The 25,816-nt window shown below is 32.5% G+C and overlaps 1 protein-coding gene across 1 annotated transcript in view; it reads left to right on the top strand.

The window, feature by feature from the left end:
* Positions 1–25,074, top strand: part of LOC143074128 (uncharacterized) — an 85,081-nt gene extending 60,007 nt beyond the window's left edge. The window contains exons 24-36 of the mRNA XM_076249674.1: positions 3,396–3,494; positions 5,232–6,953; positions 8,144–8,200; positions 8,944–9,024; positions 10,211–10,338; positions 10,946–11,018; positions 12,896–12,969; positions 17,727–17,808; positions 18,669–18,758; positions 19,539–19,675; positions 23,199–23,283; positions 24,072–24,167; positions 25,067–25,074. Of these exons, the coding sequence (XP_076105789.1) occupies positions 3,396–3,494; positions 5,232–6,953; positions 8,144–8,200; positions 8,944–9,024; positions 10,211–10,338; positions 10,946–11,018; positions 12,896–12,969; positions 17,727–17,808; positions 18,669–18,758; positions 19,539–19,675; positions 23,199–23,283; positions 24,072–24,167; positions 25,067–25,074 (2,732 nt within the window). The remainder of the gene's footprint in view (positions 1–3,395; positions 3,495–5,231; positions 6,954–8,143; positions 8,201–8,943; positions 9,025–10,210; positions 10,339–10,945; positions 11,019–12,895; positions 12,970–17,726; positions 17,809–18,668; positions 18,759–19,538; positions 19,676–23,198; positions 23,284–24,071; positions 24,168–25,066) is intronic.
* The last annotated feature ends 742 nt before the right edge of the window (positions 25,075–25,816 follow it).

Here is a 25,816-nt window from a genome sequence, read left to right as displayed (position 1 = left end):
AAGTGAGCTTTTCTCATCACTTTGCGTCCAGCATCGTCGTCATTTGTGAACTTTTACAAAAATCTTCTCCTCTGAAACTACTGGGCCAAATTACATCAAACTTGGCTACAATCATCATTAGAGTATCTAGTTTAAAAAATGTGTCTAGTGACCCGGCCAACCAACCAAGATGGGCACCATGGCTAAAAATAGAACATAGGGGTAAAATGCAGTTTTTGGCTTATATCTCAAAAACCAAAGCATTTAGAGCAAATCTGACATGGTGTAAAATTATTTATAAGGTCAAGATCTATCTGCCTTGAAATTTACAGATGAATCAGACAACTCATTGTTAGGTTGCTGCCCCTGAGTTGGTAATTTTAAGGAAATTTGGCCTGTTTTGGTTAATATCTTGAATATTATTATAGATAGAGATAAACTGTAAACAGTAATAATGTACAGCAAAGATAGACCTAAAAATGATTCAAAAGACCAAAATGGTCAATTGACCCCCTAAGAAGTTATTGCCATTTATAGTCAATTTTTAAATAACAATTTTCATAAAATTTGTAAATTTTTACTAACTTTTTTCACTGTAACTACTTGGCCAAGTTTATATAGATAGAGATAATTGTAAGCAGCAAGAATGTTCAGTAAAGTAAGATCTACAAACACATCACCATCACAGAAACACAATTTTGTCATGAATCCATCTGTGTCCTTTGTTTAATGTGCACACACACCAAGGTGAGCAACACAGGCTCTTAAGAGCCTTTAGTTTTTTATTATGCAGTTAAAGCTGCATAATATGCGAGGACCCTAGATTTATGTTCTACCCAATAAATGCTGAAATACTTGCCATTGTTATTATCTAGCTGGCTTCTATGTTATATAAAACTAATTGAACACTTTTTTAATACTTTTTATTCTGGATTACAAAAAATATGACCAGAAAAACCTTAAATGATCGTCGAATCATCCAAAAGTTTTGAAGTTACACATAGGAAGTAGTGCTCATTAGAAATTCTTGTGTAGTTTATTATGCTTTTGGCTAAGAAGTCAAAGACCAATTGTATGAAATATTTAATCGCTGAAAATCACTTAAGACAAGTAGTTTAGATTTCCCAAATGGCAAAAGTCGTAGGAATATTGTTTGTCATCAATACGTAGTATAACAAGGTCAGCAGTCTATTATATGATAAGTTCTACTGTTTATGCTGTTGGCAGCAATTTCAAATTAGATCACGAAATTTTCGTATCTTTTCAATTTGGAGGCAGGGGTGCAAATTAGTGGTGGTCCGAGGTCCGCGATCTTTCACTTTTGCAAGCGGAATTTTAACTTGCACAGTTGGTTTCTAGCTACCCCCGACGTAGTCACCTTTCACTTGTAAGAAAATAAGAAATAACTTTGCAAACTTTTTCACCAAAGTCTCCAAATAAACGATATAAAAACTTATTTTTATCATTATTATTTATGACAGAGATGTTCATTTTGTTCAACCGCTAGCATTATACAGAAAATCGCCGACAAATAATGTGTAAATTCGAGTAAAATCATATCTGATTGACAAAAACAACATTGTAAACACAATAACAATGGCTGCCGTGAAGACAAAATTTTGCAATATTGGATCCAATTCCGGAAGCCGATAAGGGTGATTCGGGGTTTTGGCGATCAGCTACAAAAAAATCCAAGCAGGGAAAAAATACATCTTTACACCTATGCATGGAAAATGAATATAAACACTAGAATTGTAAACCAAAAGATATATGTAAAAGAAAAAAAGCAGAAAATATTTTATACAGAAACTCAAAATTACTTTTTGACAAATTTTAATTTCAAAATCCAGTACAAAGTGACAGCTGGGAACAGTATATCTAACAATATATATGTTCATGGTCACAGTATAAACTTTCTTTATCAGTAATAAATGATGATAATGCATGTGAGATGCTTTTAAAGTGTTAACATATTACTGCAAGGCCAAAAATAAAATATTGTTTGTTTCCCCTCACCCGACCGACCCGGTAAAATCACCGCGACCCGAAAATTTTTATTGGCCATTCTTGTCCACAATTTTTTTTGATATGTTGGTTATTGGTGATATCTTTCCGATGCTGTAGTCAAGGTATTTTTGCATTGAAGCGTCTACATGATTCGGAATCAAGGAAAACAAACAAAATGCTTTGCCACACAATTTGTTTGTGTACAAGGGTGATCTTTTTTGAAAATTAAAAAAAAACTGAAGCATCTTTCAACCTGCTGAGTGCATCTTGATTTGCTTTGTGTCTAACATCTGTTCCTGTTTAAATGATAAAATCTTAAAGACTTTGATTAAAAATGGTCGGACTCGTGCTTTAAAATCTATCTACTTTGTCTCTGAACAGGTTGGGCACAAGTCAGGAAGTGTGGGATACATGTATTCCCTGCTTACAGGGAACGTCCCTGTTTTCTGGTGTAAAACAAACCCAGTTTAAATGGGGTTTCCTTTTTTGATTTATGGCATGAAAATTACAAAAGGGCACGTTATAACTGCATCGGTAGAATTCGTAAATACTTATTAAAAGTATTTTAGGAAATACAAAACATGAATATAAAGTGAAGCCTTGTTTCTTCTAGAACTCGAAGAAAACATACAAATCTTTGTTTTGGAATCAATTGACCAAGCTGCATGATCTATGTGTAACTGAACATAACTGAATTATTTTCAAAGTTCTCAAACAGGAGGGGTAGGGTGACCCCAGAGACTCCCCCTATACTTTATATAATTAGTTATATTGGCCTGAAGTAGTGAACATTTGTCTGATTCGTGTCTCATAACTTTTGTACTATAGAACACAAACTCAGTTTTCTTTCCAGGGAAACCAGTCCATTCATACTATTACATGTTTGTACCAGGTCAACTTGTACTACTAGCAGTCAAATAAAACCAATGTTAACTACCAAGTAGAACAACTGAAGTCATTGCGAACATGTACCACTGCAGACTCACCATAAAAAAATATACATTGATATATGAATTGTACTATATATGAATGTTTAATGGTGAAGCAACATTGCCACAACTTTTCATAATTACGTTTGCATTGGTTTTTGGTTAACTGCCTTCAACACTTACAGCGCTTTGATTATTGTCAATCATTGGGTTGGCCAACTGATTACCATATTTGCCTTTGTGTTACTTAGTCTTAAGAGAATTGAATACGGATCAGATATAAAATGTACAGCTTGCTTGAATTTTTGTTGGAAACCCTGGTATAGTGCAAATAAGTTGGGTAGACTGTAAGATAAATCCAGCCTGATCAAAATGTACAAACTTGAGTAGTACATATTTAAAAATTACACAGTTGTAAATATCCAGCTATGTAGAATATATATGTTTATTGATCATAACAATTCATAAATATAATTACAGGTGACAATGTGGGAAATGTAAGATATCCATGTGCTATTTGTGGTAATGAATTTACAGATCTTCAAGATTTTCTTGATCATATGCAGAAACATCTGAAAGGTTAGTAAATGAAAGTATTGTATGTTTGCATTTGCTCAATTTGTCCTTACCAACAATCCAGAGTTTCAACATCATCATAAACTTTTTACATTTTGCATAGTATTAAGTGGAATGAAACTTTTTACATTTTGAAAAGTATTAAGTGGAATGAAACTTTTTACATTTTGAACTTCTGCTAGAGAACCACTGAATGGAATGGAACCAAACATAGCATGAATGTTCCTTAAAAGGTGCTGACCAAGTGTTGGTCCTTTGCAGCTGGTCCTTTATCCAAGATGGGAACCAGTGAGGACTTAATTCACTTGGCACAGGACCCTATAGACAATACATACACATCTTTACTTTTAGAGAACAATTGAATGAAATGAAACCAATCTGGTATTAGTCAATAAATTATGTTAATTGTCCTCTGTGTAGGGTATTGTGGGGAACATGAAAATACCAGGCGTCTGTCAGGTCTAATTAGCACTCTCATAGTACAATTGTTACCAGATTTTTATAAAACTTATACTATAGGTTAATATCAGCAATACTTGGACAAGTTTTATAATGGTTCAGGATTGACTCGTTTCAAAAGAGTTATACCCTTTGATATATGACATAAATGCAAAGCTGGGAATTGAAACTCTGTTTTTTTATTTAAATTACAATCATCATTAATTTTTGTGTTGCCTTGACGCAATCAAAAAGCAATACAGGACGTATTATATATGGTATACCTAGTCCCGCCATATGCCTGTTCATCCAACCGTCCCTCCGTTGTCAACATGTCGAAAAGAGTTTTATAAAATTTACTCAAATTTTACTAAAATGAGGTTTTAAGAATTATTCATTAAAAGATTTTCCAGTTTTTTGACACTAACTCAAAAATAATTACAGCAGATCTCATGAAATTTTGGAGATTAGCTCCCTTTAAAATTTTATAAATTTTAGATTTTATTTTTCTAAAAGTTTTATTCATAAAAAAGTAGGGATTTTCCCTTTTTAAGACAATTACTCAAACATGCTTTCAGCATTTCTCATGAAACTTAGTTTGTTTGAAGTCTGACAACAGATTTACTAAGTATTGCGCAACAGCAAAAAATCTTTAATTGAATAAAAATTTAATTCATATAACCATGCAATTTCAAGTTTTTTTACTACATTTATTCAGAAAAATATAAAATGTCACATATTTAATTACAATCCAAATTAAGACCTGTTTCAAGGTTGAATATTGTTTCCATTTTTCCTCCAACTATTCAGGGTTGAACCTCTGCGAGGGGTATCCAGAGCTCAATTAAGTATATAAACTTTTGTAATTGCTCTCCTGAATTCGACTCTAAGATGATAGTGCATCAAGTGCAGTGACATGTAACAACTTCCCTGGTCTCAATCTAATAACTGTCAAGTGATCTGGTAATGATATATCATAATCAGTAGCCTATCCAGAACTATCCAAATTGTTACAACTTCTAACATCTGTGTACAGGTGAAACTTAATATACATTTTCCAATTTACAGGAAAATAATGTTATTTTGTCTTAGATTTTTTATTCAATGAAAATTCCCAAAGGGGATAAAAATTCCCAATTTAAAGTTCAAGTGACCCTTTTGAAAACACCTGGAATTATCCCTGACTGATCCTAATTATATACTTGTTTTAGTGCATTTGCTATAAAATAGGAGGTTCTGTAATCAGAGGTTCTGCCTATTTAGAACAGAACGATTATTTATGTATCTTGTCTCCAATTTCAGAAATAAAGAAAGGAAAAAAGGCAGCTGCATCAACAACTTTATGTAATAAGAAAAACAGCAAGGACACCTCAACTGTAAACAACCAATCTAATACTAAACCAGCACGGTATTGCATATTTTGCGACAAATATTGCCTACAGCTTAGTAGGCACATACAGCTGGTACATAAAGAAGAAGACAGAGTGAAGGCAGCCCTAAAGTTTTCCCCAAGAACAAAAAATAAAATGTTTTCACAATTTAAGAAAGAGGGAATTCATTTAAACAACATTGAAAAACTTGGCAAAGATAGTCATGCAGTCCTTGAAAGGGAAAGAATTTCTCAAAAGGATTCTGTGCAGGTTATGTGTGATAACTGCAATGCCATATTAACCAAAAAAGCTATGTCAAGACACAGAGCTACATGCCAGGGAGGATCATCAAAACAGATAAATGCCATTCCAGCGCAATTTTTTATCAAAGATAATGATGTATCTGAAAGTTTTGTCAAAAACATCTTGACAAAATTCACCAAAGATGACATTGGTAAAATCTGTAAATCTGATAATTTGGTAAAAAAAGTTGGAAGTATACTGTGGGCAAAAAATAGGACAAAAGTAGACCAATTATCCCAAGTCAGAAAGAGTGTGATGAATGACATGAGGAGGTTAGCTCACGCATACAACTTTTTCAAAGAAGAAGTCAAGAAGGATCATCCTTTACTTTTAAACACTGCTGCTGATATGTTTAATAGAATATTTTTCAAAGATCTGCAAGAGGCAGTATGTAAATATACGGAAGTAGGTGATCAATATGGGGAGACATCTTTCAAGTTAAAACATGGACTAAAATATGCATTATACTATGTTTTAAAAAAGTCAGCAGAGATTTTGAGGGCCGAACATCTCAGTAAATTTGCAGATGATAAAGCAGAGGAGGTCACAAAATTTTTGCATATTTTTGAAACCACCAAAAATTTATATTTTTCTGATGCTTTATTCAATATAAGAAAAAATCGTCAGGTTAATTTAAGGAAACCACATCGAATTCCAGATGAGGATTTATTGTTTACCATCAGACAATACACCATTGAAAGCATTAAAAAAATAGTAGAAATGTACAATGAATATAAAATCTGGACACGGTCAGACTTCGTTAAGTTGAGGAATCTTGTGGTATGTCGCTTGACAATGTTTAATGGACGGCGTGGTGGAGAAGCATGCAGACTTCTAAGATCAGAATTCAAAGATGCTGTTGAAGACAATTGGGTAAATAAAAAATGGAGGAATGATCCATATGTGCTACAACAAGAATTGAAGATTGCTTACGAGGCTGGCAAAGGGATGAATAAACTGGTACCAGTTTTGTTCACTCCAGAAACAATGGCGGCAACTGTTTTATTAGATGATGATGACCTTAGACAGCAAGGTGAAGTTTTGTCCAATAACATGTATGTGTTTGCTAACACTCAAAATTCCTTGGAATATGTAAACGGCTACACAGCTATGCAACGTGTTGCAAGTGATGCTGGTATAAGAGAAGATGAGGCAAAGAAGATCAATGCCACCTTAATTAGACATTTTACCAGCACTGAAATGGCTGCAAAGGACATACCAGAGAATGAGCGCCAATATTTTTACACACATATGGGTCATTCCGAGGAAATGAACAAACAAACCTACCAAGCTCCTTTAGCTGTTATGGAGATTGTGAAAGTTGGCAAACACCTAAAAGACATAGATAATGGTAAAATATTTTGTCTTAAATTATAATATCTCATTTCTTTTTTTTAAATTAAACAGTTATACCTGTTAATTAATACTGAGCATTAATCAAAGGTATAAAATCTTATTATTCCAAAGTTCTACAACAGATTGGAAAAAAAAGGATAAAGAAATAAAAATTTCATCCCTACGATGAAGCTAATCAAAAATGTTCCAGAACTTGACAAAGAATTTAGATTTAAAGAGTATGTTCGGTAAGGCCTATTATGTAGTGTTGGATAATCAGTTGAAATTATTAACCTATTATCTATTACTATTGGTTGACAGCAACCAACCAACAATCGGTTATAATTTTGAACTTCTTTTAGAGAACCACTGAGTGAAATGGAACCAAATATGGCATGAATGTTCCAAATGAGGTGCTGACCAAGTGTTGTTACTTTGTAGCTGATCCATCATCCAAGATGGCCGCCAGTGGGGGACTTAGTTTAACATAGGACCCTATGGGAAATGCATACAAATGTCTTCTTTTAGAGAACCACTAAATAGAATGAAACCAAACATAGCATGAATGTTTCTTATGAGGTGCTGACTAAGTGTTGTTACTATGTAGCCGATCCATCATCCAAGAGGGCCGCCAGTTGGTGACAGTTTAACATAGGACCCTATGGGAAATAGTAATACATACAAATGTCTTCTTTTAGAGAACCACTTAATGGAATAAACCAAACATAGCATGAATGTTTCTTATGAGGTGCTGACTAAGTGTTGTTTCCATGTAGCGGATCCATCAACCAAGATGGCCACCAGTTAGGGACAGTTTAACATAGGACCCTATGGGAAATAAATACAAATGTCTCCTTTAAGAGAACCACTGAATGGAATCGAAGCATACATAGCAATATTAAAACAAATAAGGCCTCAAATATATTATAAGTATCTGTTATGATTTTCATCTTGTTTTATATGATTTCATATTTTTGCATGCCATGCAACAGGCCTTTTATAGTTAACTATACATGGATTTGTTTATTGTTGAAGGCCATATGGTGACATTTGAATTTTACATCATTGTCCCTTGGACTTTGGTTTAAAGTTGGTATCTTTTTGTTTTCAATTACAGAACAGAATTATGATTATGATGATGTCTCTTTTTATTATCATAATTAAATTCCACAGATGAATTTAAGACATGGTATTGAATATTTTCAGCACTTGCCCTCAGACAGCATCAAGACACCAGTTCAAGTCCCTGTAAAATTTATACAGGTAAGATTTTTCTGTAATTCTCCTTTGATTTTTGTATTCAAACTCTGATGGACGGGAGTATACTAAAAAATTGAAAACAACATGTTTATTAATTTTTATGCATCCAAAGTGCGCTTTTCTGGATTTACCTTCATCAGGAAGGCACAAAGCCAAACATTTGAAATACGAAATAAAAGCCAAATCTATCTAAGTTCAACTTTGCCTGAGGAAGTTGAAACCTTAGTTTAATAACCTTGGCTCACAGGTCATAGAATCTGTCATGTCATTGGTACATTTCTGTCTACAAGTCTTTATCTATGTGTATTTATATATGATACAGGTTCCTAATGGAGCCTCTAGTTGAAACCTTGTAAACAGTCAAGATCCCCACCCTTAGCCATTTAAATTCCTGTTCATCATTTGAAGAAGTGAATGCCATACGAGCAATCACTATTCGTCACTTAATCATATCAATTTACTAGACCAATATAAAAAAGAAGATTTGGTATGATTGCCAATGAGACAACTATCCACACAAGACCAAAATGACACAGACATTAACAACTATAGGTCACCTTACGGCCTTCAACAATGAACAAAGCCCATACCGCATAGTCAGCTATAATAACCAACTTTTAATGGACTTTTCCCAATAACAGGCAACCATGGGATAATGACAAATTATTGGAGCATTGTTTGGGAGATTTGGAAACAGCAACCTGTTACAATTATTTTAAAATTGTTGTAATATTTTAATTTTTCAGCTGAAGCTGTGGACAGTATAAACAGTAACAATACCTCCTTAGATATTCCTCAAAGTTTGGTTGAACATGTTTCAGAGTCAGGTAGAACTTCATGATTTTTTTATATGTAATTTTCCTTACCCTTTATTTCATGAGTGCCTGTAGATATATATGACAAAATACCTTAAGCACAGTATGAACTGTCAAGTTAAGTGACAATTTAAGTGTATCACTGTACTTGACAGCTTTGACGTCAAACACACTGTTAATTAACACCAATTACTGTAACTCAAGGTCATAAATAACTTGTCTATTTCAAAATTGTTTGACAATAAACTTGAGTTATTTCCCCTTTTTTGTCACCTTTCACAATATACTCTTTGAATTAATGGTTTATCTTTGTAAACAGATTAAATCTTATTACCTATTGAATATAAACGCTTATCAGAATATCTCATTGTTTTATATTTTATCTTAAACTATTAAAAAAGTATTTTGAAATTATTATTTTTTTTTTAATCTTTAATTTCTTTGAATGTTTGATTATTTTATTTCAGGAATAACTGTAATAATTTTCTTTTTATTTGAAATTTGAAATAACATAAAAAATGTGGTGCATACTGAATAACCCTGGTAGCGAATAGAAACAAAATATATTATAGTTATTCCTTATGATTTAATTTTAAATTCCAGTTTAAACCTTATACCATGAAAAAAGTTGATGACATCACTGTCACTGTCACATGACTAAATTATGTCTATGAGCTGATAAACAAAACAATGTTAGCCAATCAGAAGATGTGTTACATCCAAAATTAAATTACTACATTATAATAATTATCCTCATGTCAATATGACAGAATGATCATTGATACATTCTAAGAATTGATTAACAAAAAGTACTACAAAAAAGTTATAGAGTTGAATATATAGTGAATAATGATAAAATAAAGGAAGAACTGTAGTCTAACATTTGAATAAAGACTTTCAATGAAACAAGGAGAGTGCATGGGTATGACTTAAGGCTTGAAATGATACAGTTTATTAAACACATTGTTATGTTAATAGCTTCTTCAATAAAGTAATATTGTTTTTAGAAAAAGAATGAATATTTTGAAGGTGCTTCAGTTTGTCGATGTTAACTTTGCAACATCAAAGTCAAAATAACATTTAAGGGCTTTTGGCCCATTTTGTCAGACGTTACATATGTGAAACATATCTTTGTGTCAACAGTTTATTTAGTGTACATGATAATATCAATTCACCTTATGCTTTATTTTTTTTAAAGATAATACTGACTTAGAATATCACATTGAACCACATCCAGACGAAGAGCTTAATTCAGATTCAGTTTTGAACAAGAACAAAGGATGTAAAAGAAAGTTGGAGCTTGATGATTATGACCTAGTTGATATTGTAAGTATAATTGCTGTATATATGGTCTTGCAAAGCATAAGACACCAACATTGTAATATTTAGTGAGCTATTTCAATACTTTGCCTCCACTTCTGTTACTCAGGTACTAACTGCCTAATTGATTGCATCATATTAATAATTGAATCATTCTAAAGCCTTAAATGTCTTATTTTTTTTGAATAATTGAATTTAAGCCAGACAATTAATTTCCAACATGATTTTAATATAGGAATCATGTGATATTAATGTTCTCCACACCATGTGAGTAGTATGAGAAAGGAGTAGAAACATAGTATTCAGTTATGAGCACAATGTGATATAAACTTTCATCACATGGTATTAATGTTGTATATAAAGCCACATGATATCATGTGATATTCATGTTAAATATAAATCAACCTCAGAACAATATGCTCTTTGAATATATGTATCATAATCAATGTGGCAATACCATGTGTTAAAATATGATGTGGTCCATCCGTCAGTTGTCACATGAATGTTTTTTGTCGCTTCTTTCTCAGGAGCTACATTACAAGGATTTCAGTGGTTATGGGGTACTGCTCACAATTTCACTCGTTCATCCTTATTGCTACTGTACATATTTCAGAAGCAACCAGTTAAAAACAAAAAACTTACAGAACCAGAAGTTGATGGATCAAAAGACAATTCAGAGAATGAGAGTAAGTTTAGTTTTACCTTATGATAAGTAGTAAAAGGTTTTTGGGATACAAGTGCTGTCAGGCAATCTGTAGACTTTTACCATTGACTCCCTTCCAAGACTTAACCGTTTTGTTTTTACATTAAAAGGAACAACTCAGATTTTTAAATTGTCCTGTTTTAAAAAGTAAAAACAAAGTAAGAAAATGAATTTAAACAACATTCTGTATTTATGTTTAGAGTTTTGTATATTTAGAATCACGTCAGAGGGGGCATTCAAAATAATTCAGTAAACATGTGCTGGGACTATTATGCTTATAATAACCCAGACATGTGCAATAGAGCACAAAACTTGTTTTCAATGTTCACACATGTTTGAACAGAAGAATTTAGCCAAAGTTTGCAGACGAAATATTCAGAAGATTTACTGAGAAATTGATATAACTAGTGGAAATTTTGAAGTCATTTTAAGGTGGTGTTAAATTGCATGATGGTTTGATCAAAAGAGCAAAATTCTGAAGGCCAAAGGTAGAGCAAATTTAAAACTCATTAATTACATTGTTAATGTAAAAATATACACTTGTATCGGAGATTTGCTATTTTTATGTCCCATTTATGGGCATTATGTTTTCTGGTCTGCTTTCGTTCACCCATCGAATCATCCCATTTCAGGTTATAAAGTTTTTGGTCAAGGTAGTTGAAGTCCAATCAACTTGAAACTTATTTAACATGTTTCCTATGATATGATCATTCTTATTTTAATGCCAAATTAGAGATTTTATCCCATTTTCAAGGTCCACTGAACATAGAAAATGATAGTGCGGATGGGGTATTTGTGTTCTTTGGACACATTCTTGTTTTAAATTTTAGTATGAGGTGTTTCTTTTGCTTTGTGAACAAACATATGCTCTAGATTTTTTTTTTAAATTGTTGCACATGGGTATATTGACTACTGTAGAATTGTGAATTTTATCAAATTGTCATGCACTTAATATATTTCATTAACTTAAAACACTTCCAAACTCTTAAATGGTGCACATGATGTTACTAATTCCATTCATTATGACTAATGGGTTGCATTCTGAAATTGACATATTTGACCTAGATACGACAACCTTTCATGCTGGCTGTTCTCCCTCTGAAAAACCACAGTGCCAGCCGTTTGCCAAAAAAGGGAGGTGGGTCATACAAGAGCCTACACAAACGCTTTGCACTTATACTTGTTGACATACAAATTACCTTTATTGTCCTAATCAGAATCGAAATAATTAAAAATGGATATGAAGATTAAATCAAATAGGGAATACATTATAATCCAAGTCCAAATAATTATGACGCCTTGCAAGGCTATTTGATTTTTTTTCTGAGATTCTTCCCTCCTCCAGGGAGGCGCAGCCCTCAAAGTAGCTTCTGAAATGAAGTTGCCAATTGACCACCAGACATGCTGGAAATAAAGTATTCATTTAAAATCATATTTTAAAACCTGGTATTGATCATGACAAAATTTATCAAAATTTACAGTCACCACAGATGACACTGTCCCTGTCCATTGTGCATAGTCCACCGAAGAGTTTGTACCTTGGAACAGAATTAACAGAATGAGCTGGCCTGCACAGTGGTTTGACTTGATTGAATGTTATAGAAATGTTTGTTTATTATTATTTTAACAAACAAAGAAAACTTCAAACACACACTGGGATGATTAAATCTAAAAATGTATTGTAACAAGAAATCCACAATATTATGCCCGATTATATTCAGTGCATATACAATTCTAAAAAGGATATTAAATGTATCAAGCTCAAAGAACACTTTAACAAAGTAAAAAAGCTATTTTACATGTTAGGTTTACATACCATTTATTGTCATGTTTATCTCATTCTTACTATTTAAAAAAAAGGTGAAAAGATTCCTCTGATAGAACTGAATGAAGACATCCTTTTAAAAGATGGAGAAGCAAGAAGAACAAAACTAGTGAGTATTTTAATTAGTTGTGGGTCAATTATATTTATTTTATATTTAACTAGTGACAAATTAATCATACTCTTTCATATCAATACCTATTCTATTTATGATCTCAATGAGACCATATTAGTTATAAGCTTACAAGAAATCATTATGTTGGATATTTTATGCCCTTTTTAGCTCTCCTGGCCCAAAGGGCCAAGTGAGCTTTTCCCATCAGTTTGCGTCCGGTGTCTGTCGTCATCTGTTGTGGTCCGTCGTCTGTCGTCGTTAACTTTTACAAAAATCTTCTCCTCTGAAACAACTGGGCCAAATTAAACCAAACTTAGCCACAATCATCATTAGGGTATCTAGTTAAAAAAATGTGTCCGCTGACCCAGCCAACCAACCAAGATGGCCGCCATGGCTAAAAATAGAACATAGGGCAACCTGTTGTTGGGTTGCTGCCCCTGAATTGGTAATTTTAAGGAAATTTGGCTGTTTTTATGCCCCACCTACGATAGTAGAGGGGCATTATGTTTTCTGGTCTGTGGCTCCGTCCGTTTGTGCGTCCGTTCGTCCATTCAGGTTAAAGTTTTTGGTCAAGGTAGTTTTCGATGAAGCTGAAGTCCAATCAACTTGAAACTTAGTACACTTGTTGCTTATGATATGATCTTTTTTATTTTAAAGCCAAATTAGACTTTTGACCCCAATTTCACAGTCCACTGAACATAGAAAATGAAAGTGGGAGTTTCAGGTTAAAGTTTTTGGTCAAGGTAGTTTTTGATGAAGCTGAAGTCCAATCAATTTGAAAGCCAAATAGACTTTTGACTCCAATTTCACGGTCCACTGAACATAGCAAAATGAAAGTGGGAGTTTCAGGTTAAAGTTTTTGATGAAGCTGAAGTCCAATCAACTTGAAACTTAGTACACTTGTTGCTTATGATGTGATCTTTCTAATTTTAAGCCAAATTAGACTTTTGACTCCAATTTCACGGTCCACTGAACATAGAAAATGAAAGTGGGAGTTTTAGGTTAAAGTTTTTGGTCAAGGGAGTTTTTGATGAAGCTGAAGTCCAATCAACTTGAAACTTAGTACACTTGTTGCTTATGATATGATCTTTCTAATTTTAAGCCAAATTAGACTTTTGACCCCAATTTCACGGTCCACTAAACATAAAAAATGAAAGTGGGAGTTTCAGGTTAAAGTTTTTGGTCAAGGTAGTTTTTGATAAAATTGAAGTCCAATCAACTTGAAACTTAGTACATATGTTCCCTATAGTATAATCTTTCTAATTTTAATGCTAAATTAGATTATTACCCAATTTCATGGTCCATGGAACATGGTAAAGGATAGTGCGAGTGGGGCATCCATGTACTTTGGACACATTCTTGTTGGTTATTATCTTGAATATTATTATAGATAGAGATAAACTGTAAACAGCAATAATGTTCAGCAAAGTAAGATTTACAAATAAGTCAACGTGACCGAAATGGTCAGTTAACCCCTTAGGAGTTATTGCCCTTTATAGTCAATTTTTAACCATTTTTGGTAAATCTTAGTAATTTTTACAAAAATCTTCTCCTCTGAAACTACTGGGCCAAATTAATCCAGACTTGACAACAATCATCTTTGGGGTTTCTAGTTTAAAAAATGTGTCACGTGACCCGGCCATCTAACCAAGATGGCCACCACAGTTAAAAATAGAACGTAGGGGTAAAATGCAGTTTTTGGCTTATAATTCAAAAAACAAAGCATTTAGAGCGAATCTGACATGGGGGGGGGGGGGGTAAAATTGTTTATCAGGTCAAGATTTAATTGCCCTGAAATTTTCAGATGAATAACGGGTTGCTGCCCCTGAATTGGTAATTTTAAGGAAATTTTGCTGTTTTTGGTTATTATCTTGAATATTATTATAGATAGAGATAAACTGTAAACAGCAATAATGTTCAGCAAAGTAAGATTTACAAATAGGTGAACATGACCGAAATGGTCAATTGACCCCCTAAGGAGTTATTGTCCTTTATAGTCAATTTTTAACAATTTTCATTAAATTTGTAAATTTTTTACTAACATTTTCCACTGAAACTACTGGGCCAAGTTCATTATAGATAGAGATCATTGTAAATTGCAAGAATGTTCAGTAAAGTAAGATGTACAAACACATCACCATCACCAAAACACAATTTTGTCATGAATCCATCTGCTTCCTTTCTTAAATACTCACATATACTTCGGTGAGCGACACAGGCTCTTTAGAGCCTCTAGTTCGTAAATCTTAGTAATCTTTTACAAAAATCTTCTCCTCTGAAACTACTGGGCCAAATTAATCCAAACTTGTCCACAATCATCATTGGGGTATCTAGTTTAAAAAATGTGTCCGATGACTTGGCCAACCAACCAAGCTGGCCGCCATGGCTTAAAATAGAACATAGGGGTAAAATGCAGTTTTTGGTTTATAACTCAAAAACCAAAGCATTTAGATCAAATCTAACAGGAGTAAATAGTTCATCAGGTCAAGATCTATCTGCCCTGAAATTTTCAGATGAATCAGACAACCCGTTGTTGGGTTGCTGCCCCTGAATTGGTAATTTTATGGAAATATTACTGTTTTTAGCTCACCTGGCCCAAAGGGCCAAGTGAGCTTTTCCCTTCACTTGGCGTCCAGCGTTTATCCGTCGTCCGGCGTCGTTAACTTTTACAAAAATCATCTCCTCTAAAACAACTGGGCCAAATTTAACTAAACTTGACCACAATCATTATTAGGGTATCTAGTTTAAAAAATGTGTTCGGTGACCCGGCCAGCCAAGATGGCCGCCATGGCTAAAAAATAGAACATGGGGTAAAATGCAGTTTTTGGCTTAGACTCAAAAACTAAAGCATTTAGAACAAATCTGACATGGGGGTAAAATTGTTTATCAGGTCAAGATCTATCTGTCCTGAAATTTTCAGATGAATCGGACAACCCGTTGTTGGGTTGCTGCCCCTAAATTGGTAATTTAAAGGAAATTTTACTGTTTTTGGTTATTATCTTGAATATTATTATAGATAGAGATATACTGTAAACAGCAATAATGTTCAGCAAAGTAAGATTTACAAATAAGTCAACACGACCGAAATGGTCAGTTGACCCCTTTAGGAGTTATTGCCCTTTATAGTCAATTTTTAACCATTTTTAACCGGATTTTTGTGACAAAAAGGTCGGTTATTGATTTGGGGATGTAGGGCGGGCGGCCGGGCGGGCGGGCGGGCGGCCGGGCGGGCGGCCGGGCGGCAATCAAATGTTGTCCGTGCATTAACTCATGAACCGTTCAACCAAAGCTTTTAAAATTTTAATATGTTATTCCTGACAACTATACGAAGGTCAAGTTCAATAATGGCGATTTTGACTTTTACTGTTCAGGAGTTATGGTTCTTGAAAGATTGAAAAATGGAGTTGTCCGTGCATTTACGCATGAACTGTTCTACCAAAGCTTCCCAAATTTTAATATGTTGTTACTAATGAAAGAATGGAGGTCAAGTTCAATAATGACGAATTTGACTTTTACCATTCAGGAGTTATGGTTCTTGAAAGATTGAAAAATGGAGTTTCCAGTCGTGTCCGTGCATTTATGCATGAACTGTTCTACCAAAGCTTCCGAAATTTTAATATGCTGTTACTGATGACAAAATGGAGGTCAAGTTCAATAATGACGATTTTGACTTTTACCGTTCAGGAGTTATGGTTCTTGAAAGATTGAAAAATGGAGTTTCCTGTCGTGTCTGTGCATTTTCTCATGAACCATTCAACCAAAGCTTTTGAAATTTTAATATGCTGTTACTGATGACAAAATAGAGGTCAAGTTCAATAATGACGATTTTGACTTTTACCGTTCAGGAGTTATGGTTCTTGAAAGATCGTAAAATGGCGTTTCCATTCAGGTTGTTGCATTTACTCATGAACCATTCAATCTAAGCTTTTCAAATTTTAATATGTTGATACTGATGACAAAATGGAGGTCAAATTTGATATTGACGATTTTCACTTTCACCATTCATCAGTAATGGTTCTTGTGATATTGCCAGGACATAAATAAATGTTAATAAATCCGGTTTGCTGTCGTTGTGACAGCCTCTTGTTCGCATTAAAGTAAGAGCTACAAATAAGTCAACATGACGAAAGTGGTCAATTGACCCCTTAAGGAGTTATTCCCCTTTATAGTAAATTTTTAACAATTTTCATAAATTTTGTAAATGTTTGTAAATTTTTGTGCCCCATCTAGGATAGAAGAGGGGCATTATGTTTTCTGGTCTTGCGTTTGTTCGTTCATCCTTCCGTCCGTTCGTCCTTCCGTCTGTTCAGGTTTAAGTTTTTGTTCAAGTTAGTTTTTGATGAAGTTGATGAAGTCCAATCAACTTGAAACTCAGTACACATGTGCCCTATGATATGATCTTTCTTATTTTAATGCCAAACTAGTGTTTTGACCCCAATTTCATGGTTCACTGAACATAGAAAATGATAGTGCAAACTTCAGGTTAAAGTTTTTGGTCAAGGTAGTTTTTGATGAAGTTGAAGTCCGATCAACTTGAAACTTAGTATACATGTTTCCTGTGATATGATCTTTTTAATTAAAATGCCAAATTAGAGTTTTTATCCCAATTTCACGGTCCAATGTAAGTTTATTGTTGAAAAAAATTCATTAAAAACAAAAAGACAAGCTAAAAGGACTGTATTATGCCCTAATAGCACAGATCTTTATTATTATTTTACATTCATAACTTTGTCAAAATATGTTGCCTATTTCAGCTGCAGATAATGAAAAACGAAAATGATAAAAAAAATGGGAGAGATTTGGAAGGCCTGACCAGAAACAAGCTGATGGAAGATAGTAAGTAAACAATGTATTAATCAGTCTTTTAATTTTGTGATTTTTTTTTATACTCCTGAGTGATGTAAACTGTTTTTAGCTCACCGTTCCAAAGGCAAGACACCACTGCGAAATAAGAACAGATTTAGAAGGGCTAGACTCAAACAACAACTGATAAAAAGACAAAAGATACAAAGGGCCAACGTAAAAGCACTAGATATAGCAGTGACCAAAATTAGCTAAAGGAGTTAATTATAACAAATGAAATTCTAACAAAAGTGAAAGGTTCCCCGTGAGCAGCATGACTGATATATTAAGCATTATTTTAGATGAAAGTGATGATAAATCTTTCCTAAAAGATTTACACATGCAAAACTCATTCAAACAAATTTATTTAAGGTTCAATCATATGATAAGGTCTATATAGACATTTGAAAAAAACGTGTCTGTTGTTAAGTGGAAACTTATAGCTATAATAAGATGTGGTATGTGTGCCAATGAGACAACTCTTTATCCAAGTCATAATTTGTAAAAATCCATTATAGATCAAGATACAGTCCTGGCTCACGCTGAACAGGAATCTATAAAGGGTGCCAAAAATGACAAGTGTAAAACCTTTCTAAATGAAAAAAACAACTGTCTTATCTATATATAAAAAATACTTGTAACTTTATTATGCATGACAAGTCGTTAACATTTTATGTGTAAAATTATCATTCAGCACCTCTCCTTTTCACATAACCTCCTTGTTATAATTAACATGGTATCTTTTACTGAAAAAAAAAGATAATCTCAAAGCCGTTCACATAACTGTTTTTAGTTTCAAGAAGCAACTGTGACATTGTTAACTACTTAATTATTTGCTTCTGCTTTCTTTAAAGAGAGAAACATATGGAAGCAAATGGATACTGAAAAAGTTAGACAATATTTTCAAGATTATATAACAGATTCTGCACAGAAGCCAAGTCCAGGTAAGGTGTATAGACAATATAAACTGCTTCCTGCAGTTTCCATTCCTACATTACAAAAAGTTAAGATAATATCTAGAATATATTTCAAAGGATAACTAAATTTGGGTTAGAAAAGCCCTAAATTTAAAGTCATTTGTACATGATCTTGAAACTTTAATCAAACAGTTTTCACATAAAGAAATCCCATCATTGGGACGTACTATAATTATTGTAGACAACGATATATCTGAAAAAAGTAAAGCATTTAGAGCAAATTTAACAGGGTTCAGCAAAGTCAGATCTTCAAAATTGTTTCAATGACCAAATTTGTCAATTGACTCCTTAATTATTTATTGCCCTTTAAATGTTTAGATTTTTCATTCTTTTTGCAAGTCTATTACTTTTTCAAAACTTCCAAACTTTTATTGGATGTTCCTTATGGTGTTTTGTTTTTAAATTGTATTTGAAGGATTTGATTCATCAACCAACATACATCATCGGGCTGCAATGACTAAAAATAGAACATAGAAGACAAAAGAAGGCCTTGGCTTTTATCTCAAAAACTTCAACAGTGAAAGCAAAAGTGAAAGGGAGTTAAAGTGATAAATGTGACGATCATGATCTATCTGTGATGAAATTTTCAGACAAGTTTGACGGTAATCCAACAATAAGTTGTCCTTTAGTCTGAAGATTACTTGACAACGTAGATTTCACCTATTTAACAATTTCACTTATGCAGTGTGCTCTTACTGCTTAAGTTTAGATGAAAGCAAAACAATTCATTTTTTTTTGGGGTTTCAGATGCAACTGAAATTGACGATTTCAAGGCAAAATATCCTGATATAACTTGTAATGTTGACGTTATAAAGGTGAAAGTAATGAATGAAAAGAAAGAAAGAAAAAGAAAACTTGAAAGGGAGCTCAGTTATATTGATGCTGTAAGTAATATTTTATTTTTTTTATAGTTATGCAATTTAATGAAAGTTATGCTCATTAGAAATATGTCAGATCAAGTAATCAAGTAACACTTACACTAATACCAAAATGAACAAAATCTGGAAATCATAATTTTCCAAATAAAAAGAAATTAGGGTGGGCAGGGATGAAAATCTATCAATTAATTTTAATTGGCCTTATGAGAGGCTTGTTTGCAATAAATTATTTTATTAAATCAATCATTTGGTCATGTATTTTATAATGCTAAGGTGCCATGGGATGGCAAGTTTCAGACCTGCCTGGAAATTGTTTTCTATTTGACAGTACAATTAAATTAAGAAATTATTTCTTCATGTTATTCTCTATGCTCATTTAAAAATGGGTATGCATTAAATTTGGCGATATTTTACACTGAGCCTTAATATGATGAACATAGAGCACATACCTGCCAACCCTCCTGCTTAAATGCCGAAATTGGGAAATCTCCCGCTTGCTGATAGGAGAGTAAAACCTATTGATGATCGGTCTTAAGGAACATTAATTAATGTACATTGTATCATACTAAGTTGACCAGTTCGCAATGCCTCATTAATTATTTCTAAATGAATTGATGAATGTTTGGAAGACTGAGGTACATGTGTCCATGTTTTGAATCATTATTATTCTTTAAAAATTATACGTATGGATAGCTATTTCGGTTTTTTTCTATATAGATTTTCAACTATATATTTTATTATCATATAGCATATAATTCAGTAAGCAATCAGTGTAAAGTTCTTTATTGCCATGTTTTAAATATATTGAATACCCCGTATGGAGGTGCTCTTAATTGCAGGATGCTATATATTATACAGATAAGAAGAAAAAAATTTCCGAATGAACAAAAAAAAAGTTTCTGAATATTCCTCCATAGACCATATTTCTAACTAATAAATAAATAAATAGCATTGAAACATATGATGTTTTAATAATATAGTGTTATTAGCTTGCTGTTTCTGTATTTGATCTGTTATAGATTCGAGGTTAGCTGTATTGGAACCAAGACTTGGAAGAGTCGAGAGCCAACACAGCTGATCCAGAATCTATAGAAAATGCAGAATTTCATATCTTATTATATTTTATATCACAAATATTATAAAAGGGGCACTAGCTGACAAATTCATGTTCACCGATTTGAGTCAAATTCTCATATTTTATTATATAACAATGTAAAACATTTTTCCAAACTATCAATTTGAAAGTATAAAATAAACAATTAACAGGACATGGTCTCAATAAGATGTAGCTTCATTTCGTCTGAAATTAAGCCAAGACACCATCTAATTAACTATGGAGTTCACCTTCTATGACCATGTATAAGGGATGTAAGCATAAACACAGATATAAATAGATTTAGCAACTCCTGCAATTGAATGTTTATAGGTCTATTAAATTTTGTATTAATGATTAAAAATGTGTGTTTATGGTCGCTTTTACCTTTATAAGAATGATTTTTTTTTGGATCGATTCAGTTAATCAAATTATTTACCTTTTTTTTCACTTTCAATGTTGACATTCTTTTCCTTTAAATAACCGTACATGGACAATGCATGCGCTATTCTATCACTTTCTACGGGGTTAAATTGGAGTTCACATGAATATGAATTTAATGAGGTCAAATTATTCACTTGCAAGTATTATCAATGTTTATTAGCTTAATTTGACAAAATTGAACCATTTTAGCTAATAAAAGCAAATTATTATTTCCCTATTTCCCTTTCATTAATGATTGAACAAACAAAAAGTCATACTTAGATTTTTTTATATATCTCGTAGCCCCTTTAAGTAGCAAAGAAGAATAAATCAGACAATTTAGCTTTTCATGCTCTTTGATAGTCTGTGTATTATGGTGAGTTATCAACGGAAATGAAAGTATGTCAAAAATTGTAAGTCGTACTTTAAAAGGCTGAGAAATATTTCCATTTTAAGACTTCCAAACTTTTTATGCCCCACTTACGATAGTAGAGGGGCATTATGATTTCTGGTCTGTGGGTCCTTTCCTCTGTCTGTTCGTTTGTTCGTTCCTTCGTTCCTCTGTTCGTTTGTCTGTCTGTTTGTTCGTCCCGCTTCAGGTTAAAGTTTTTAGTCAAGGTAGTTTTTGATGAATTTGAAGTCCAATCAACTTGAAACTAAGTACACATGTTCCCTATGATATGATCTTTCTAATTTGAATGTTAAAGTTTTATCCCAATTTCACACTCCACTGAACATAGAAAATGTTAGTGCGAGTATGGCATCTGTGTTCTTGGGACACATTCTTGTTATTCTATGATTTAAAGTTATGAAGTACATTACAAAATGTGTTTATGTATAAATATAAGTCTTAAGTTAAGTTAGACATAAGACAATTGAAACTGAAAGTGAACCCCAAGTATTACGTCATGGGCCAACGCAGATTTTTTTCAGTATTGGCCTTGTTAAAAAAAACAATATGAACTCTTGATTTATAAAGGCAGTGGAACGTCATCAGTATTGCACAGGCATTTATCTGTATTAGGGCTGATTTGCTCATGTCATTTAATAAAACAATATTTATTATCCTTTCATGTAAGCAGTTGAAAGATATATAATTTACTTGGAAAAGAAAGGAAATAACGAGAATGTAAACAGTCAGTTTGTGTGCATGCATGCATAAGGCATATTTTCTTCTAATTAGCTTTGTTTACAAGGGGACATTAGGACATCATATTGGTATTTTGATATATACACAAATGAGAATGGATCAGCTTCAATTTAATATAATGTTCAACATTGATTTTGATTACAATTTTACCACTTCTCCTGAATTTATGTGGAATTTTTCGTTACATGGATCAAGCGTTGAATTTGTTGTATGTAGTCTTTGCCATCCTTTCTGCAAAGTTTTTTCTCTATCGATTTATGAATTTCGAAACAGCGGTATACTACTGTTGCCTTTATTTAGATAAATCGATGAAGTTTTGAACTAACATTACTCTCTTACACGCATGTCACCACCAATTATGTGCCAGATATGCTCAGTTAATGAATTATCTCAAGCGTTTACAGCAGGTGTATTAATACTATGAAACAGGGCTTCCAAAAAAATATTTTAGCCAGCTGCTCATTATTTTTTTTTATGTTTTCATCCCAATTTTTATGCCCTAATACTTAGTAGCAAGAGGAAACTATATAGTAATCATATGAATCATTATTGACACAAAATTGGTACATGTTTTTTCTCAAGAACTACAATACAATTTCTGAAATTTGGTTTCAGGGTTTATGTAAGTCAGCTATATACCGTGTGATGCTTTTTCAGATTCATCACTCAAGAACTTCCTGTTTACCTATATAGCTAACACTTGCATATTTTACACTATTATATATATTGTCAACTTGTGGTTGGGGTATCATCAGTGAGCAGTAGCTCGCAGTTTCACTTGTTATATTTTAACTCCAAAGTTTAAGGACTAAAAGGGTTGATTCTAGACAAAATTTTAAAAGTGCCAATTAAATATTTTATAGATACCTACAGTTAAAAGAAAATATGTTGAGGAAGTAGAAAGTGATGAAGATAACGTCAAAGTTGGTAATAGTGGATTCTCAAAAGGTAAGTTCTCTGTGGAAACATTTATGTTTATAGAAATTTTTCATCTAACTTTTTTATATGAAAATGCATTTTTTTATAAAAGGTATCAGTATTTTGACTCATTTCTTATACTTTATATAAATTTATTCACTTATGAATGTTTTAATAACAAAGGTGTTGCATACTTAAAACTAACAGTAAGTGTAACATGAATAATGTCCCCATTGAAATATTGTTTGCTGCACAATATTTCATATAAAAAGTGTTAAATATTCTATATTCAGTCAGGGGCATTACTTAAACAAGTAATTTTTCTTAGTTACTTATATAAGTAATTTTTGTTTTAATAGAGTTATTTTAAATATCAATAGAAGCATGGATTAATTGCAGTTTTCATGAATTTTTACAGCATTTTGTATCATAAAATGAAGAATTTATTAGATTTAAGAGGAGAATAAAGATTAAGGGTTACTTTAAAAATAATGACAAATTATTACTTGAATAAGTTATTTTATACATCTGTGAAAGAATTAGGATAACACTTATTTAAGGAACATATGTTATTGTTTTGTGTTACAAATTATAAATAACTTCAAGTCTTAATTAATTCACAAGTTTCTATCTATTTATATATGTCTGACCTACAAGATTTTTGAGTAAAACGATATTTAATAGTCCCGAGAGACCAAAGAAGGAAATATAGAATGTGTGCTAGTGATTAATAAATCTAATGAGTGCTAATGAAATATCATATTTGAGCAAATCCCTGCTTTTCTATTGAAAAAATAAATGCATTCTAATTCTTTTAGCACGTCAGTACTCAAGATGGAGTGATGAAGAAACAATATGTGTACAGGAGTATTTTAAAGATTACATCACTTTTAAGTGTGAAAAGCCATATCCTGGTATGTCATATTTCAATAATATTCACAATGTCATACTTCATGCAACAACCCCTCGATCATTAAAAGATCTTGATTTGAGATATTACAATGTACTAACAAATTTCAACAATGATTATTGAAGTGACCAGGAAAGTGGATACCTTATTTAACTGCTTCAACAGTTTTCCACCCAGATTCTTCACTGAGAGATTTCACACATGTTGAAGTTGTGCATTTCCTATTGGGTGCTAAATGTATTATGGAATTGTGGGAGATTTTTATTATCTTTTTTCAGACATGGGAACTTTAAGTAATTTTTTAACAAAATTCCTATATTTTTCAATCAAGATTGATGACAATACACAGAATGATTGCACACATATTGAAGTTTTGCTACTGCCATTTTAGAATTGTTTGAACAATTTTTAGACAAACATTGCATAAAATGCAATCAAAACCTTATGTGACTGACTTGATATCTAAATCTTCCAAGACTTATCACTACCTCTTTGATACACAAAATATAGTGCATTTATCATAACATTCTATACACCCTGTCCATGAACATTTCCAGAAATTTATAAATGTAATATATGCTCAGATATTTAAGGCACAAAATGATGTTACACTTTCAAGAAAATTACATAACTTTTGCAAGGTACAGGAATCTATTATCTGCTCTAGAAAAATAAACTATATCATTGATAAAGCTATCTTTAAAAATTGGAGTTGCCTTCCTTTGCATTGTCTAGAATTGTTGTTTAATCAAGTACAACCAATGCGACATTAATTTTACTTCTCACTGATAAATTGAATTGAAGCAATCTTTACCAGTCAGTGCTTGCAAGCTCTTGACTTCTATTTTCTAGACATTGGAACTAATTTACATATTACTGGTACAATCTTTGTTTTTAATCCAGATCTTTGAAAGTTCACAGAGAATTTTCAGATTAACTTATTAAGGTCGTGCACCTTCTATAATGGAATTATTCAAAGAGTCTTTATGGGACAGTATAACAAGAGTCGATAATACTCTGAGATATTTTGGAAACTTCTCATGAGTTTAATAAAATATATGCTTTTATGGAAGAAAAATAACGATTAAAATTGTAAACCAAATTAACAGATGCACAACACTTACCTAAAGCTATTATAACATTACTCAATTGCCAATAACCAGTAATTTTATATGACAAAAATTATGCAAATGTTTTCAGGCAAAGTGGATATTCAGAAGTTTTTGTCAAGCCACCAATCAATAAAATTTGACTGGAATAAAGTTAAAGTTAAAATTATGAATGAGAAAAAGGAAAGGAAGAGAAAAATAGAGAAAGGACTGAAATGGATCAAATATGTAAGTAGCTGGGGGAAACAATCATATTTGCCAGTCATGACCTGTTCAGGAACGCTATGCATCCTAAGCAAAAGTACTGGTAAATTATTAAGTCAGGGATTTCGTTACCACAAATCACTTAAAATCTTCTACAAATACAAATCGGGCGCGAACATGAAGGGTGCGAACGTGTATGGTGCGAAAGTATATTGGCGCAAAAGATTGGGATTTAGGAGAAATTTTTATTTTTGAAAGACATCATTTCTGCAATTTCTTTGACATTGGGTTTCTCGATTGATATTTTGCACTTATTTTTTATGAGCCTGTTAAGGGAACA

This window comes from Mytilus galloprovincialis, chromosome 5 (genome assembly GCF_965363235.1).
Source record: "Mytilus galloprovincialis chromosome 5, xbMytGall1.hap1.1, whole genome shotgun sequence".
NCBI lineage: Eukaryota > Metazoa > Mollusca > Bivalvia > Mytilida > Mytilidae > Mytilus > Mytilus galloprovincialis.
This window is presented reverse-complemented; position numbering and strand designations above follow the sequence as displayed.